We start from the raw sequence: 18,280 nt of genomic DNA, 5'->3' as shown, positions 1-18,280 counted from the left end.
AATTATAAAAATGATGTCTTTACAATTTATAAAAAGTCAACGAAGGCATGATCTTTTAATTCATGGTGGTTTTATTCATAAACGAGAAACAACTATTGGTGATAAAATTATTTGGAGATGTAACGAGTCTAAAAATTGTACTAGCCGTGCTCATACAATGCAAGGTAAAATTTAAAATTGTTTAGTATTGGTATTCTAATGGATTATTTATTATATACCTATTTATTAAATAGATAGCGTCATAAAATACAAGGAACTTAACTATGTATAAAATAGGGCAAAAATCGAAGTAAAAAACTATCAATAAAATTAAAGAAAATACGATCACGACAATTTTATTATGCCTACACGAAGTATATTAACAGAGACATCTTCAACGGTAATTAAATATAGTTTTAATATATTTTAGAGGTATAAATTAGGTTAAATTAAATTAAATATATAACAGTGGAATGTTGTTTCATTAGATTGTTTCGTGTGAGTAGTTTTATTGTTTGTTTTCTTATTTTTCACGTTATCGATCGAGACGATAGTGCAATAATATGCTGCGAGCTAGATACACTTATCAGGGTTAACAAACTATTTCAATAATTTTGATTTTGTGATATTTATATTATAAATATTATAATATATTATTATATTATTTTAGTTACCATCTGAAATGGCAGATTAAATGCCGAATCCAAAATGTTTAAAAAATAACAATACATCGGGTTGTATTTTTGAAGTTGTTCCTGCAAATCCACAAACATTAAATTTTGAAATTCCAGATCAATTCTGTTTAATTTTAGACTAAAACAATTTGTTGTTGTACAACAGTAGTGATTGTGGTGTATAAGAAGACTGGATTATATTATTTTCGACTGAGAGAAATTTAAATTTATTAAAATATTCAGAACATTGGTTTTCTGTTGGAACATTTTCATCCTGTCCAAACTTATTTTACCAATTTTAAACCATTCATTCAGTATTTCATAGTGATATAATACCTTAAGTATACTAAACTATACGTATACGTTTTATTATCGGACAAAAAAGTAATAACATATATAAAATTATTTCAAGCATTTGGATACACTTCATACATTTAAAAATTGAATGGCAGATGGAACATTTCGAGCAGTTCCGAAATTATTTTCTCAATTGTATACAAAGCAGAACGACCAATTCATATAACGAAATGTTACAAAATATGCTAAAACATAATAACCCGAATTTAAACCATTATTCTATCATAATAGATTTTGACAAAGCATTTTTAAAACAAGCTTTACAAGAGGTATTGTATATTTGTATCATACAAATTTAAAATATTGAATATAATAAATTATATTTAAAATTAAATATATATATTTTACAGGTTCGGTTAGAAAAATTAATTTCTGGAGAGCCTAATCAAAAAAAAAATATATATATAAGAACCACGATGAAATGATATTGAACGTTGTGAAAAACTTCGATGAAACTCCAACCCTTCTTTACTTAAAACATTACATTTTAAAACATAATTTTTTATGATTATGAAGTGAAATAATATAAATAAAAATTATTTATTTATTTATAGAGATATTTTGTATTGAAGGTAATTTTTATGGATATATTTTTAATGAAGATATTTTGACGGGTCACCAAATATTTTATGGTAGACTACGAAGATGCAGTGATGAATGCAATTAAAAACGCATTTCCCAATACGAAGATTCATGGATGCTTCTTTCACTTAAATCAAGCTGTTTGGAGACAAATACAATACCATGGTCTTGCGAAACAATATAGTGACGATGTACAATTTGCTTTTGCATTTGTACCTGTCGATAAAGTAATAGAATCTTTTGAATTATTATTAGAAAGCACATAATATTATATTGAAAACGAAGAAATGCCACTTCTAAGAAACGTGGATTGGCATTTTGTATAGGAGAGGTAATCGTCGAACTCCATTATTTTCCATTGAAATTTGGAACTGTTATAATAGGTTACAAGAAAGTTTACCTAGGACAAACAATAAGATAGAGGGCTGGCATAATGGATTTCCAGCAATGATAAGTCATACACAACCAATTATTTGGAAATTTATTAAGTCATTAAAAAAATAAGAAAGTTTAAATAAAATGATAATAAAACAAATAATTGTTGGACATGTACCATGTAAAAAAAAATTTAATGATTCATCTATTAGATTAATGCGGAAATGTAAAAATGTAAATAATAATACAATACGCGAGGTTTTGAAAGGTGTTGCTCATAATTTTTATTTTTATAAATAATAAAATTTTATCGCTTTATTTTATTTTTTTTTTGTGTATTTTATAAATAAAAATATATGTATAATATACAATAATAAACTGAAATAACTGGTATGTAATAAATAAAATATAAACATATAATAATAAACTAAAATTATTATTATTATTTAGAATATATAATATATAAGTATATGCGCCCAAATGACCGCGACTAAATGACGGGATACCGGGAAACAGTGACCCTATCAGCTGATCGAGTGTCTATATTACATTTTTTTGTGCTTATACTTACAAAAAATGGTATCAAATTTTGTTTTTTATCAGTGGCTATAGCTTCCATTACTTGAGCTCCCCTTAGTGATAAAGAATCATCACTTTCGATAAATCGCATTTTAACGAGCCCAATGAGACCCGCTTTTTCAACTGATGAATGAGCCTGTAACAAATACATTTTGACAAGTTGTCAAGTATGTGTAAGTATGTAGAATGTGTATACTTTAAAATAATTATTGCTACTACGCAATTTGATTTGGCATGGTGTTAGATTAGATAAATATCTAATAGATATTTAAACCTATTTAAATAACTTGATGAAATAGTAATTAATTACAATATATAGTATAAATATTCAGTGAATTTTAATAAATTTTGATCAAAACAACACATTGCACATTGATAACATTAATTGTCTGCAGTCGATTGACACTACATCATTTGTTTAAATAAATATAAATGCTAACCGAAAATATTTTCATCTATTTAATTTAAATTCAAAAAATACCCCAAAAATTAAATTTTCACTGACTACCTACTGTAGTATAATAAAGTTTAATATTTTAAACATCCTTCCGATTTAAAATAAAGAATATAACCATAGCAGGCGATTTAGGACATTTAGGTACCTGATCTGAACAGTAAGCAACTAGTCTACTGTTTATTTCTACATCTTCTAGTTCTGGATTTATCTCCTGTATCCGACGGATCGCTTGAGTCCTGGCAGCTAACAAGCAAACAAATGTAGCTTCACTTGATGTAGTCTGAAAGAAAATAATGAAAGCGGTTAGGTTGATAATGGAATCAGGGGCGTAATTATGGGGGGATATGGGGGATAGCCCTATTCCCCCCATGAGCTGTATTTATATATTGTCTTATACCTAATTATTACTAAACTAAAAAAAAAAAATGTTTAGTAAGTTGTGTATACTTAAATATTACCAGGTTATAAATATTTACCGTTAACGATAAGCATGATTTCAAAATAAATGGTCCTATTCATTTTAATTTTGATTTATTAATAAACATTGGGTGCCTTGCCACACTCTGCACCTTGTACATAATTTTGAATAGATTATAGATGGTTATTAATCCGATAATGGGAAAATCCACCATTCCTAAACATTATATAATAATAAAAATGTAACTTCAAGATTTACATTTCGTAGAACGAATACCTAGATAGTAGGTACTATGAACGCGCGCTGACACCAAGTATCTAGGTACATTCATGACAAAATAAATAGGTATGTCAGCAACATTCTTATCCGCATATTTCCCACTTTTTACTATGTGTTACGTTCTCCGCTTCTCATTGGTTGCATATACCAAAGCGTTAAGATCGGAGAACCTAATACATAGGAAAAAGTGGGAATGCGCACGCAAGATTTAAAGGCTTTGTTTATTAGACGTGATTTGTTATCAGACGAAGAAAAAAATACCGTAAGCTTTTCCGTAAGGCTAATGCCTTATGTAGGATTTAGTCTGAACTATGTATAGTTAATACCTACCAACATATCATAATATAATATAAATTACATTGTAATTTTTTTTATTATTTTTTGTTAAAAATCTGTAGGTAATTACCAATTTATGGTTACCAAATCATAATTACGTATTTCCATTAAATGAAAAAAACCAAAAAAGAGGTTTAAAATTTCAGCTTAACGAATTAAATTGGCTTATTTATTTGGAAGTTAAGGGTGGTTAAAAGTAATAGCTTTTTGTAAGCATTGTGTTGAATTTGCAAAAAACCGGTGGAATAGGAAATCAACCTTTAAAATATTTAGTTACTGAAGTATTTGATAGTTGGAAAAATTATTGAATATATTAATGTTTTAATTCCTTACATTTTAATATTTTTTTCATTTTAATTTTATTTCCCTGTGAATACATGTTATTATATTGTTATAATTCTAATTAAATGATAGGTATTTCGATATCATTCTGCATTAGCATACCACACATTTTCTGCTTTGTAATCTGATGAATTTTTAAAAATATATTTAAAAAAAGAACCAACAAGTATAAAGACTGAATACAGATAGGTATTTAATTATTTATCAGCTTAAGTCTGCAATTACAAACCGTCTCAGACATAAGAAAGAAAAAAGACGAGATAAGAAAATTTATTCTGAAATTTAATGTAGAAAAAGAAACAAGTGTTGTGAAGAGAATGCGGTTGCCACTAGATCAATCCCTTGATGATGGATAAAATATGCAATAACATTTTTATAAGTTTATAATTTACGATTTTTGGTTATTTTGTTTAATCCGGACTTTCATTAATTCGGACAACCTAGAGCCCCAATTAGTCCCGATTAATGAGGTTCTACTGTATGTCCATTTTCAAATAATTAGACTATTTGTTTGACAGTTAATTTTGAACATGCGCACAACAATTTTTTTTTTTAAATATCATGATTCATTTTTGACTACAAATTATTTTTTTTTGGTATTTTTTAATGAATTTTAGTGGTTGAATTTCTTTTCTAAATCAAAAAATGACCGAGTTATAGCAATTAGATTTTATGTTATTTGCATGGGCATAACAGATTATTATTATTTATTACAAACTACGTATTTTATAATCTATTATACCCATGCAAATAACATAAAACCAAATTGCTATAACCCGGTCATTTTTTGACTTAGAAAAGAAATTCAACCACTAAAATTCATTAAAAAAATACCAAAAAAAATAATTTGTGGTCAAAAATCGATCATGCTATTAAAAAAAAATTTTTGTGCGCATGCGCAAAATTAACTGTCAAAAAAATAGCCTAATTATTTGAAAATGTGTATAATAATGTTTATTAGTTAGCCGAAAAAGCAGAATTGAAATATATGAAGCCTACACATAGTTTTGAGTGTTTCCAATTATCGTAATCACACTGTATATATGTGCACTGTGCAGCACACTCCATGAAATCAGCATTATCAACTGCAAGTGAAATTAAACCAATTAGAAACTGCTTAGGTATTATCGAAAAATACTATGTTTTCTTTAATACACCAAAACGTTAAAATGTTATTTTAACCAACATTGAAAATAATAATGAGGATCCTAAGGTTAAAACTTTAAAAAGATTATGTGCTACACGATGGGTGCAGCGTTATAATGCGGTAACAGATTTCATTGAACTATTTTCATTTGTAGTTGAAACATTAGAAAATATTTCTAATTGGAATAATTCCACTGCAACGGAAGCCAATATACTATTAAAAGCTACAAGTAAATAGCAATTAATAAATATAATTTATTTTATTTTATAGTAAGATATTTTTCCAGTTGTTTTTTTCTTTTGGATTACCATTGTGTAAGTTGCTACAAAAAAAACAAATTGATTTGAGAGAAAAATGTCAGATTAAATTGTGATACTGAATTTCAAAAATTAGTTTTGCTTGCAAAAGTAAGTATACTAAAATAAAGTATATTATTATATGATATATATATATATATATATATATATATATATATATATATGAAAAGAATTATGTTAATATTTGACATTTGTAATAGGAGGTGTCAATAATTATAGATATAAACTTGAGTACTAAAAGAATATCTAAACACAAGTAAATAGAGCAAATCCAGATCCAAATTTAAATGTTGAATTTAAAAACAAAATTAATGAATTAGGTAAATAAAGGTAGGTAATTGCAATCTTTAGTAGGTATACAGATAAGAACTTTAACATAACTTCTAAATAATATATATTATGTAGATATTCTAAAGTAATTTTAAGTGTTAAAAACAGTATTACAAATAACAAATCAAAGTTGGTGAAGTTAGCAAATAAAAAAAACTCAAATTTAAATATATTTCACAATTAACATTCATGGGATAATAAAACAATGTAAACTTAAAATTATACTTAATCTTAATCTGCACTATATATAAAATATAATTATAAATTACTTGCTAAGTTTATATAATTTGGTTTGTCATGATACATACCTATCTTGGACCTAGATGAATATTGTGGGGAGGTGTGGGTGGTAGACAGATGCCGAAGCAAATTAATATTGAAAATTGAAAACTAAAACTGTAATAAATAATTTTATTAATAGATATTAAAACTGATGAAATGCCTGGAAATACTAGTATGGATTCCAATGTTTTTAATGAAAACAATGGTAAGTACCTTTAGTACCTACTTATTAAAACAATTTACTTCAAATTTGAAATTATAATAAATAATTTTGTTAATAGATACTAAAACTGATGAAATGCCTGAACATATTAGTATGGATAACAATGATTTTAATGAAAACAATGCAGATTACACCGATGAAAATTTTAATATTATAAATGTTATTCACCCTTCAAGAAATGATTTCATTGCTATAAAAATAATTTCTTCTCTACGCATCCAATACAACCTATAATGACTACTAAAGGTAACCTTAATTTTAAAAGAGTTCATTATAAAGAGTCGCCAAATGGCGAAGTGTTTCAAAGAAAATTGATATCTTACTGTATAGAAAGAAATTGTTTATATAGTTCTAATTGTACGGCTTATGGAAAGTCAGTTAATTTTGGAGAAAAATAAGTGGGTATGAATCTGATTACAAAAATGCCATTATCGTGATATAGTGAAACATGAAAATTCAATATTTCATCAGAATTCATCATGTACTGCAGCATGTTTTCAATTAAATAAAGATATTGAGTGCATTAACAATCGTGATGTCTTAGGAAAATGGTCTTAAGAAGTACAAAATCGAAGACAAGTACTTGAAATAGATATTGTTATTTTTATTGGTTGTCAAGGCATCCCATATCGAGGTAAACATGAAGCAGCAAATTCTTTGAAAAATATTTAAGTAAACCATGGTAATTTTTTGGAACTAGTCATGTTAATTTCAAAATATGATACTATTTTAAATCAACATGTTAAAATGTCAATAACTCGTAGTGAAAAACCTAAGACTAAAAAAGGTCGTGGATCTATGATTACATTTATGTCCAAAATTTTTATAAATAATAACATAATTTATTATACCAATTGGAGTAGCAATTCAAGGTACAATATTGTTAAAGAAATTAAAGAGTGTATTAAGTTTACTATAATGATTAATAGAACTCTGGATGTAAGTGTTATGGATTAATTAGCAATATGTGTCCGGTATATTTTCAACGGTGTTGTGCAAGAACGACTATTAAGTTTGGTTGTTTGCCATAACTCTAGTGGTATTGGCCTTTTTAACTTATTAAAAGAAGAAACAAAAAAACTAGGATTAATGTTAAATTCATTGGATGGTGCCGCCAACATGAAAGGTATTTATAATGGTTTACAGGCTCATTTAATAAGTGTAAATCCAAATGTTGTATACACACACTGTATGGGGCATGTATTAAATTTGATAATGAGTGAATGTAGTAATGATATTAATTTGGCTGAAGACATATTTGGATTAGTAGAGCAATCCGCTGTTTTTTTATTAGATTCCCACAAATGAATGGAAACTTGAACATCTATTACTAGTGTAAAACTGGTCACGATAAACTTTATTGACTCCAAAAAATCGGTGCAATTAGGTGGTGGAGTAATGATAAACCTTTATCAACTGAACGTAGTTGAAATTGATAAAGTAGTCGACCTAACCTAACCTAACGCCAAATTTACCACTTTATTAACATTTTTAACCATAGATAATGATGAAATATCAAAATCAGTAAATTTCAAGAAATGTTACAAATGTATTCACTGCGCATTTTTAATTGTACGAGAATTATCATGCCAGTCAAATTTATTTGTCATAATAAGTTTGCTTTGTTGATGCCATCAACACAAACGACTTGTGAAAAGATATTTTCAAAGCTTAAATGTATAAAAACAAAACTTCGCTCAACGCTTTACCAAAATCACCTGATCCCATTAATGTTGATGGCTATAGAAAAAAATATAGCTATTTATATTCAAAAATTGATAGAGACAATAGCTTATTCATCTAATGAATTAAAAAAATTGCTTTTATATTTAAGTTAACTCATAAATCATGATTATGATATACTCGTATATTATATATTATGATCCGTATTGGTAAAAATGTAAAGCACATAATATACTTAAAGAAGTATCTTAATATGTTGTTTCAACAAAATATAGTGTACATTTTTTGGGGGCCCCTTAAAAAAACTGATCCATGGTCCTTTGGAATATTAGACCGACACTGTTATTAAATATGTTTATTATTAGCATCTAAGCGAATAAGACGTGAACCCAATATTTTTGAAGATTTCATTCTTATAACTGCTACAGCCGCAAAATCATTTAATAGTACTGAAACAAATAGTAAGTACATCAGTTGAAAAATACTATTGTGTAAATGGCTATTTTAAAATATTGGATTGTATAATTGTCAATTTAAAGAAAAGGTTTTCAACTGAAAGTCTTCAAATGGCTGAAGCTGTAGATAATTTTATAAAATTAGATTTAAAAAAGAGTAAATTATTTATTAATTATTATAAGGTAATATCATAATAAAAACTTGCTGTCAAAATTTAATATTATTGAATTAATACATAATATGACACGTAGATTCAAAATGTTATATGTTGTAAATTATTCTTATTATTCTATTTCTAATGAAAGAAAATTGTAATTGTTTATTTTCTAGTATTTATTGGATGTAAAAACTAAAATTGTTCAATCAGAAATGCATGTTATGAAGAACTATTTACAGTCAGCACGTCTGAACAGGCACGACAACTATTCGACTCCTCAGGAAGGAAAAAATAACACAAGCTCTATTTGTTAGGTAGAGCCGATTGGCTTTTATTCTCGACAAAAAGAGACAAAGTTATAGAACCAAAAAGGGCTAACGGTATAGCTTAAACGCTACGCATGAGTTTCGTCACGAAGGGAACGCGTCGACTTACGGTTTGGTACGGTAACCAAAGAATGCTCGACCGACGGGCGTGCGTACCGGTAAAAAGTCGGGAGCATAGAGCGCGTTACTCTCGTTCGCCGTTGGCGTCGAAGCCGACAGCTCAAGGGAAAACATAAAAATAATTCACGACAGCTGTGATACGATAATATGACAAAAGAATTAAATAATTGGTACGACATTATAATATACGATGAGGTACAAAAGTACAAAGTTCACGGCTCGAGATATGGGGAACAAGTTATGTGATAACCACGCGTCCGCGGCGATCACAAATTTAATGATACCAAAATCTCGTTTCTACCTTCATTTTTCTGGTTGTTATGGTAAATTTCAATTTTTATTGAAAGTAGTGCATCCCAAAATGTGGTAAAATATTTTTGCGCGCACGTGTGACGCACTATCAACAGTCACATATCATTTAAATCTATGGAAATATTATAAACAATTCTCCGTCGTTCTATTTATATTATTCTATTAAATTTATTGTTTAGGTATTTAGGTATTTATTTATTTAGGTACACCAAACACGTCAAACAAATTTTCGCAACCTCTGTGTTTGTGCAAACATTTTAAGCGTGTATACGCCGGTTAGGTAACCACGCCGGTTTGATTAGTTGCGCAAATTTGTTTAAACAAATCGGTCGAGTTCTAATTTTTTTGCGCAAACACTTCACGATTGACAATCGGTTGTACGTGTATGGCAGTATTTGACAAGCATCGACTGTCAAAAACCTCCAAACAATTGGAAACGTATGAAATAGGTAATATTAATTATTAATTATTATACTTACTTTACTAATAATAATAATTAATATAATATAATTATAATAAAATATTTATCTATATTATATAATTTGTTTTTAAATTATAATTATTATTAGGATTATTATATTATATAGGATTCACTAAAATGTAAAATTTATTTTTGAACTATGGCAACTAAAATTGATGACAATAAGACATTTTGGCTTGAATTTACCGACCTATATCATACGTTTCTTGAATTGTGGAAAATTAAAAGCGATGTTTATTTGAATAGAATTATGAAAGATGTGGTGTACGAAAAAATAGTCGAAAAAATTAAAGAAATTGATCCTAATGCGAATAGCGACCTAGAGCGTGCCAAAATAGATTATCTTCGTACATTATACCGTAGAGAATTGAAAAAAGTTAAGGCCAGTCAAAAATCAGGTGCAGGAACTGATGATATTTATGAACCAAGTTTGTGTTATTTCCATGAAATTGATTTTTTGAGGGACCAAGGGAGTCAAATGCAAGGAACTTCCTCATTAGAATGTATTGATGAAGTTGTCGATGTAGTGGAGGAAAGCAACGATGAAGCGGTAAGTATAATATCATATTTTATTCCACTGTTGATGGCCACGGCCCATTGCTATTTTTAGTATTTATTGTTTCTAAATAGTGACAACGATCTATTTTTAGAGATTACGATAATAAATTATTAGATTAAATAAAATAAATAGTATGTGGCAGGGCTGCCGTGCTAGGAATATGATTAAAAGATAATTTATTATAATTGATATTTTAGTGATTATAATAATAAATGATTCAATTAGATTAAATAAATAGTAGGTACTCGGCGACACTAATAATATTATTAAATTAATATAATGGATATTTTGTTGCAGTGTTTTAAACAATTAAAGGGTTTTATTTATAGAATTAATAAAAATAACAAAGCATTTTATTGTATGTTTATTAAACCCTTAATTGTTCACAGTGAATTAAAACATAATTAAAAATCGTGTAGCAAATTAATAATTATACAAATAATTTAACAAAAAAATACAGAGATATTACAAAACCTAATACTATGTTAATGACATATGTAAGTAGCTGCTCTATGCTGTCGTTCTACCATGGTACAGCTCCTTGCTCACTATTGAAATAGTGTGAGAAGTTTAAGCGTATTTCTTTGATGATACAGGGATATTTCGCCCTTAAAGTTGTTGTAGAGGAAGTAACCTTTGATCTGATTTCCAGTTTGCGTTTACCATCTCTCTCCTGTCGTTGTATCTTCAACATCAAAACTTCCTTAGTTGTAAGACTCGACTTTTTTCATTCGTAAATAATTATGTAAATGAGTGCATGTTAGAACAATCAGAGTGGCTTTTTCTGGACATAAATTAATTTCTTTCAGCAATATTCGGAATCGGGATGATAATATTCCGAATGCATTTTCCACAATACGTCTAGCACGAGATAGTCTATAATTGAATATAGCTTTTTCTGTGGTCAGGTTTTTTCTACTAAATGGTTTCATTAAGTTATCCATAAGAGAAAATGCATTATCTGCTAGCAAAACTTATGGCTGTTTTATTTCACTATTAGGTAAATTATCAGTCTGAGGAATGTATAGCTCATTTTTTACAAGTCGCTTATAGAACTGAGTATTAAAAAAACACTCCTGCGTCATAGACCCTTCCGTCGGTTTCAACATCTACCATTATGAATTCATAATTAGCATTCACTATTACCATTAACACAATGCTGAATGATGATTTGTAGTTGAAATAATAGGAGCCTGTTCCTGGTGGTTTTCGGATGGTAATGTGTTTACCATCAATTTCACCTATGCAATGTGGAATGTTACACCTTTTCTAAAATTCTTTTGATATAGCCTTCTAATCATTTTCATTTGTTCGTACCTTCAATTACAAAATATTATTAACATTATAATATAGTTTAAAGAAACGGAACCTTGTATTACATTTTAGATTCTGAGCGGAGCGATGAATGTATTGATTTTATAATGATGTGTGTATTTTTTATTTTTTTTTGTGTCTGTGTACACTGTACACGATAAGTAGTCGAAATAATGCTTCGATTTTCAACTTCAGTATCTTGCTCGATGAGAAAGTGAATCTAGTTGGTGCATTCGGGAGGCCATTTTTTAAAATTCACAATATTTTTCAAAAGCTCTAGGAAAAACAAACTAAAAATTAAGGAAAAACGGTAATTTTTACGCAGAATCGTTTTTCTTATACAATGATGTTATATCATTGGATTCAAATTTAATACCATCCATTATACAGTAACCTACTTGTAATTTACTGTACAGCAGAGTGACACCCACTTGACCACCTTTTTTAAAGTTTTTGATTGAGCAAACATTATTTTATCGACATTAATCCAAAAAAAAAAAACTAATTATAATCGTACATTTCTTTTCACACCCCCCCCCCCTCCCGCATACCAACTAGAATCACTTTCCTATCAGAAAAAAAAATGTTTGAAGACAATCTAAGCATTTTTAATGTTTAAAAGGCGATAATAGACACAAAAAAAAATACATGTCATTGTTAAACAATACATTCGTCGCTTCGTTCAGAATCTAAAAAAACATACGTTATTAGATAACTTTTAAACGTTTGAAATTTGCAAATTGTTTACGTTGCATATACGTTCATTTTTTTTCAGTCATTAATTATGATTAATGACATACTATGTTTAATGATATTTGATTTTTTCAGATAATACCACAGAATACATCACCAAAGAAAAAATTCGTGTCCAAAAGAAAGGCACCCACAGATGAAGAAACTAAAAGGACTAAACTATTACGCTGGCTTGTCAACGTCTCCAAAAACCCACCTCCGTTTCACAAGTCTTGGCAAAGGCGTGGGGCATAGAGTTCAACAAAATGAAAGCAATTGTACACAAAAAATTCATTGACGACATTATTTATGAAGGACGACTGGGCAAACTACATAGAAACTCTATTACCATAAATCATTCACCAGTACCAATCAGTACACATACAACAGGTCACATTCAGCATCCATACTATTATAGACCCTCTTGCTGAGGATCATCACCAATGATCATCTTCACATTATTCAGGACCGCCCTACCCATACTTACAATCATTTACACCTATACTCTATTCAAAATTAGAAACACAGTCGGCGGCGACCAGTTTTCGTCGGCAGCAGTCAGGCAACGCCTATTGTTACCCCCAATTAATCAAACATCTGTTCGTCTGCTGAACCGACGACGACCGACGCGCCATGCCGACGTACAGGTACAACCACCGGTTGACTCGCAATGACAGATCAAAATATTGTACAACAGTATATTTTAAGTTATTGTCTCACAATGCTGGTCGACAATAGACTAATTCGACGCTCTAGCCGGCGGCGTTGTTCTAGTAATGTGTTTTGAATGAAACCACGCCCATGCGCAGTAGTCGGCCGCCGCTGTGTTTCTTATTCTGAATAGAGTATAGTCCACAACAACAATCACATGCATTGCAATATCCAACAGTTCCAGTCGCAACTCAACCCTCCACATCAGAAGGATATACAATTAATGATCTATTTAACGATAACCAATATCAATAAATATTCAATACTTTTATAACTATTATTATAAATTTAATAATACTATATATGTAATCATTTTATAACAGTTGAAAACAATATATAACCAATAACACTTACCTTGAAACATCCATTCAAAACGTAAATCAAAGCTTCGCAGGTCTCAAGAATTATTTTTCCAAGAGTTAGAGCTGCGATGGCAGTTTGGAATTTCAGCTCTTCAAAGGAGTCATCGCTTACAAGGTATCTCAAAATGGACAATAGTCTTTGTTCTGCCATAATTGGTTCCCTCATAGATGTAAATTGTTTCTCAATTAAAGGTCTTATCTTTTCTAATAGCTCATTAAACGTATCTGCATCCATTCGTAGATAATTTCCATAGTCAACAGCTGAACTTATTCTAAGCTCTGTTACTAATTGTTCATGGCTAAATTGATTCCTCTTCTTCAGCCATTCCTTCATCCACACCCTCTGCTTTTTTTGGCTTTACTTTTTTCTTTTCCATCAAACAAGCAATCACTATCGCAGCACAAGTATCATCGGTGTCAGACATATTCACATATTCTTGTAAAATATACTTTTTACTTTTTACTAATGAATATATTTTGACAAAATCAAAGATTGAACTGAAGTTTGCACAAGATATTGGAACGTGTGTGTTAACATTTTGTACAAACATCGTATTTGCACAAACACAGAGGTTGCGCAAATTTGTTTGATGTGTATGGGGGTCTTAAATAATTATTATTCATTATGAATGTTATCTTGAATAATTTTCGTACAAAGTTCGTGCGCAAGTATTGTTATAATAGTTTTTTATTTGACAATATTAATGCTTTCCTACGCCCAAATTGCAGAAAGTCTTGATGAAATCTTACACGATTTAGATTCTGATGATGATTTTCTTGATGATGATGTTGAACCAGAACTTCAAGGTAATTTATTTATTCTACATAATTATTTCATCCTCGACAAATAATAATTTTACAGTTTATATATTTATTAGATTTAGAACCCAAATGTATGCCTAGTGTCCATCAATTTGTACCAACTGCTCCCGAGAAAAAGAATAAACCATCTGCACAAAATTTTGTTTGGAAAAAACGTGGAAACTTTGTACCTAAAATTTACGATTTTGATCCTTCTAAGGATCTATTCGTGTATAACATTTACATTTTATATTATTTATTTTACTCTTAGAGTGGTATAAACAAAGCAGAATTCGAACTATCAGATCAGTCATGTATTTTAGATTTTTTTGAGGCATTTGTTACCCCGAGCTTATTGGGGAAGGTTGCTTTTGAGACCAATCGATACTGCTAGAAATTTGACAATGTTACACCTGGCTCTAAGTAAATATTTAAAAAATATTATTCAGACAAAATAAAATGTTATTGTATTATTATAAAAAATATTGCAAATTACATTATAAATTTGTAATTAGACTATGAATTAGAATTATTACATTTTATTTTGTTACATTTCCATTATAGAAATTTAATAAATTATATATATATATACAAGAGATATACTTTTTCAAAATATGGCCTGAATAGATGAAATATATTCTATATTATTATAAGTTACACCTACATTTTACTAGTTATTATAAAATGTTTGTCTCATTTTATTAGAGTCAATCAATGGATGGATGTAGATTGTGAAGAAATGTTTGTGTTCTTAGCAATAACAATGTTGATGGCCAGAAACAAAAAATTGGAAATACAAGACTACTGGTCAATGGGCCACTAGACGCAACAGATAACAGTGACGTGTTACAGAATAAAAAACTTCTGGCAGTGAAAGGGTTAAAATATATGGGGGCTTATTTCATTTATTGAAAAATTTAAAAAAACAAGTTGTTGTATTAAATCTCACAATCCGGTACAATATTGACGCTGATTTTTCTATATCAGTTAAAATGATAATTTCATTAGCTTGACCTTGATATTGTAGTTGATTTACTAGCTTAAAATCTTCGTAAGATAATTATTTAGGTTTAACTAACCATTTTATTATTTCATTTTTACTTAAATTACTTTTTCCTTACTAAATTTATTATCATATTTTTTTTTAGATAATTTTCAAATCATAATAATATTATATTATATTATAATATATTATATTTAACCATGTATTATTAATTATATTTATAAAACTTGATTATTATTTTGTATTTTTAAAATAATTGTAATATTTAAATAATTATATTATATTAAAATAAAATAATTTATTTTATTTTATATTTTTAAACTTTTATCATATTTAAAATAGTATATTAATATACCTGCGGCGCGCGGCGCCAAGATATCCACGCCCCGAAATAGCCATGCCGTAATATCCGATTCCCATTTAATTGTATTATGTCAATAAGCTATCGGTAAATACCAACTTATACAATACAGGAATTCGTCATATATGAGATTATAATACATAAGACTCGTATTCGTCTAGACAAGTCAAAAATACATGGCACACGGTAGGCGCCAGCTCTAACATAATATGTAATATGTATTATGTATGTACCTATGCTGTATCAATAGTCCTTACCTGAATGACGCCTCCTCCTTTGCTCTCGTTGTGGGTATGTAAAAACGCTTCAGGCAGTCCGATCATCTTTCCCAGCCAATTCATCACTAAGATTTCCAACTCCGTGCAAGCGGGGCTGCTAGCCTACAGTAGGTACAGGTATCAGTTAATTGTATCTACATTTTTTTTTATCATTCTCGGAGGCAGTGATTTTACCCATGTGAATCCCAGACAGTTAATTGCATCCGCCAGCATATCCCCTAGTAGCGATGGGAACGAATTCAAGGCGGGAAAATACGCGTGCATCTGAGGTGATTGCCAGTGCGTGATCTATATAATTTATTTTAATACACTATATGCACGATACACAAAAATTGGTATACGATAGGCATTGTACCTTTGCAAAGTCATTTTATCATCATCATTATTATTATTTTAGTCTCATGAGCTTACCCCAGGCATAATGATGTTCTCGACGTCGTCCATTATGTGGTCCCACGATTCTGGTTCGAGGGGAGCACAGTCAGGTGTTAAGTTCCTCAAGTATCCCGGATGCACGTTTGGGTAGACACGCCTTTCCCGTATATTTTCTAAATAATCTGCTATATAGTCTATCATTATTTTTCCTATAATCATTTGATACGGTTAAACACAATTCAAATAAATGATTGATTTTAAATTTGCCAGCAATCAGATCATACGTGATTTCTTCTATGGTTAAAAAATAGAGTAAATATTAAACGATATTACAATATAGTATTTTTGAAGAAGTCTCAAAGATCTATTTCACCAGTCGAATGAAATAATGAAAACAAATTAAAATGTTTTATATACCATAGTATTTGTGTGAAAAAACTATTAAATATTTATAATGTTTAATGAAACACTAATACTTAAATAAATTATATTTACCTCTCATTCTATATTCGTCGAAATCCATTTGTGCAGATAAGTGTTTTGAATTAGGCTTTATCAAAATTAATTTTTCTAGAAAATCAACAAGACAAGACAAATTAATTATTATTTGAAAATTGGTTAAGGCGGAATGTTCTATATGGTCAAGCATATGATTTAATATACAGAGTGATTTTTTTATCATGAACCACTCATTATTTCAAAAAGTATCAATTTTTTTGAAATTATTTTTTTACAAAGTTTCATGTTGTTGAAAAAACAACGTTTTTATTAAAAAAATATGTTTTTTTTATATTTTTATCCTTATAATTTTTTAAGTTTTTCACTTTTTTGAATGACAATCTAGAGTTTTAATTTCATATTCCAAAGCAGAATATTTTTCTAAGTATTTTGATACGTAAAAATCGAATTTTGAACGAGTAGTTTATGAGTTATAAGTATTTTAAGTTTAGACAAGCGGAGTAGTGGACAAACATTTTGCGGGGTAACCCCTTTTTAAGTTTGATGAATATTTACTTATGTTTTAAATATTCAAAGATACACTGTATTTATATATTTTATTTTTATTTATTTACATTTCAACAGATTTTATGATCCAAATACAATAATAAATAGTTTTTAGTTCATCTTAAACATGCAAATAAATCAATCAGCATAATATTATGCTCAACTAAAATTAACCACCCACCACTAATACAGGGTGAGGCGAAACAGACAGTGCAGTTTTGAAAGGCTATTAAGAAAAAACTACGCAACTTACAGAAATTATATTTATTTAATTTTTTTCATTACATTATGCCGTTTTATGTATCAAGTTTTAAAAATGACATCAGAAAGATGATGGCCGCCAGCAGCGATACATTGGTGAAGGCGATTTCTGAAATTTTCTACTGCATTTTGACACATTTCGACCGGTATAGCGCCAATTTCCTCCCTAATTCGGTCTTTGAGTTCTTCCAAGGTGTGAGGACGATGTTTAAAAACCTTTTCCTTCAGGTAGCCCCACAAGAAAAAATCACAAATGCTCAAGTCTGGTGAGCGCGCAGGCCATCTCAAATCACCCCTCAGAGAGAC

The 18,280-nt window shown here is 29.1% G+C and overlaps 1 protein-coding gene and 1 pseudogene across 2 annotated transcripts in view; one reads left to right on the top strand and one right to left on the bottom strand.

Moving 5' to 3' along the window:
* Nucleotides 1-18,280, bottom strand: part of Hdc (histidine decarboxylase) — a 65,880-nt gene that overhangs the window by 26,821 nt on the left and 20,779 nt on the right. For both annotated transcript variants that reach the window (XM_015516913.2, XM_089216416.1), the window contains 6 exons: nucleotides 17,204-17,278; nucleotides 16,745-16,917; nucleotides 16,508-16,621; nucleotides 16,313-16,435; nucleotides 3,149-3,283; nucleotides 2,539-2,682 (listed from right to left, as the gene is read on the bottom strand). In XM_015516913.2, coding sequence (XP_015372399.1) covers nucleotides 2,539-2,682; nucleotides 3,149-3,283; nucleotides 16,313-16,435; nucleotides 16,508-16,621; nucleotides 16,745-16,917; nucleotides 17,204-17,231 — 717 coding nt within the window. In that variant the 5' untranslated portion in view covers nucleotides 17,232-17,278. The remainder of the gene's footprint in view (nucleotides 1-2,538; nucleotides 2,683-3,148; nucleotides 3,284-16,312; nucleotides 16,436-16,507; nucleotides 16,622-16,744; nucleotides 16,918-17,203; nucleotides 17,279-18,280) is intronic.
* Nucleotides 10,352-13,783, top strand: LOC149062129 (uncharacterized; annotated as a pseudogene).

The sequence above is a fragment of the Diuraphis noxia genome, unplaced genomic scaffold (assembly GCF_037042655.1).
Source record: "Diuraphis noxia isolate RWA-SAM2 unplaced genomic scaffold, SU_Dnox_SAM2 contig0001, whole genome shotgun sequence".
NCBI classification, from domain to species: Eukaryota; Metazoa; Arthropoda; class Insecta; order Hemiptera; family Aphididae; genus Diuraphis; species Diuraphis noxia.
This window is presented reverse-complemented; position numbering and strand designations above follow the sequence as displayed.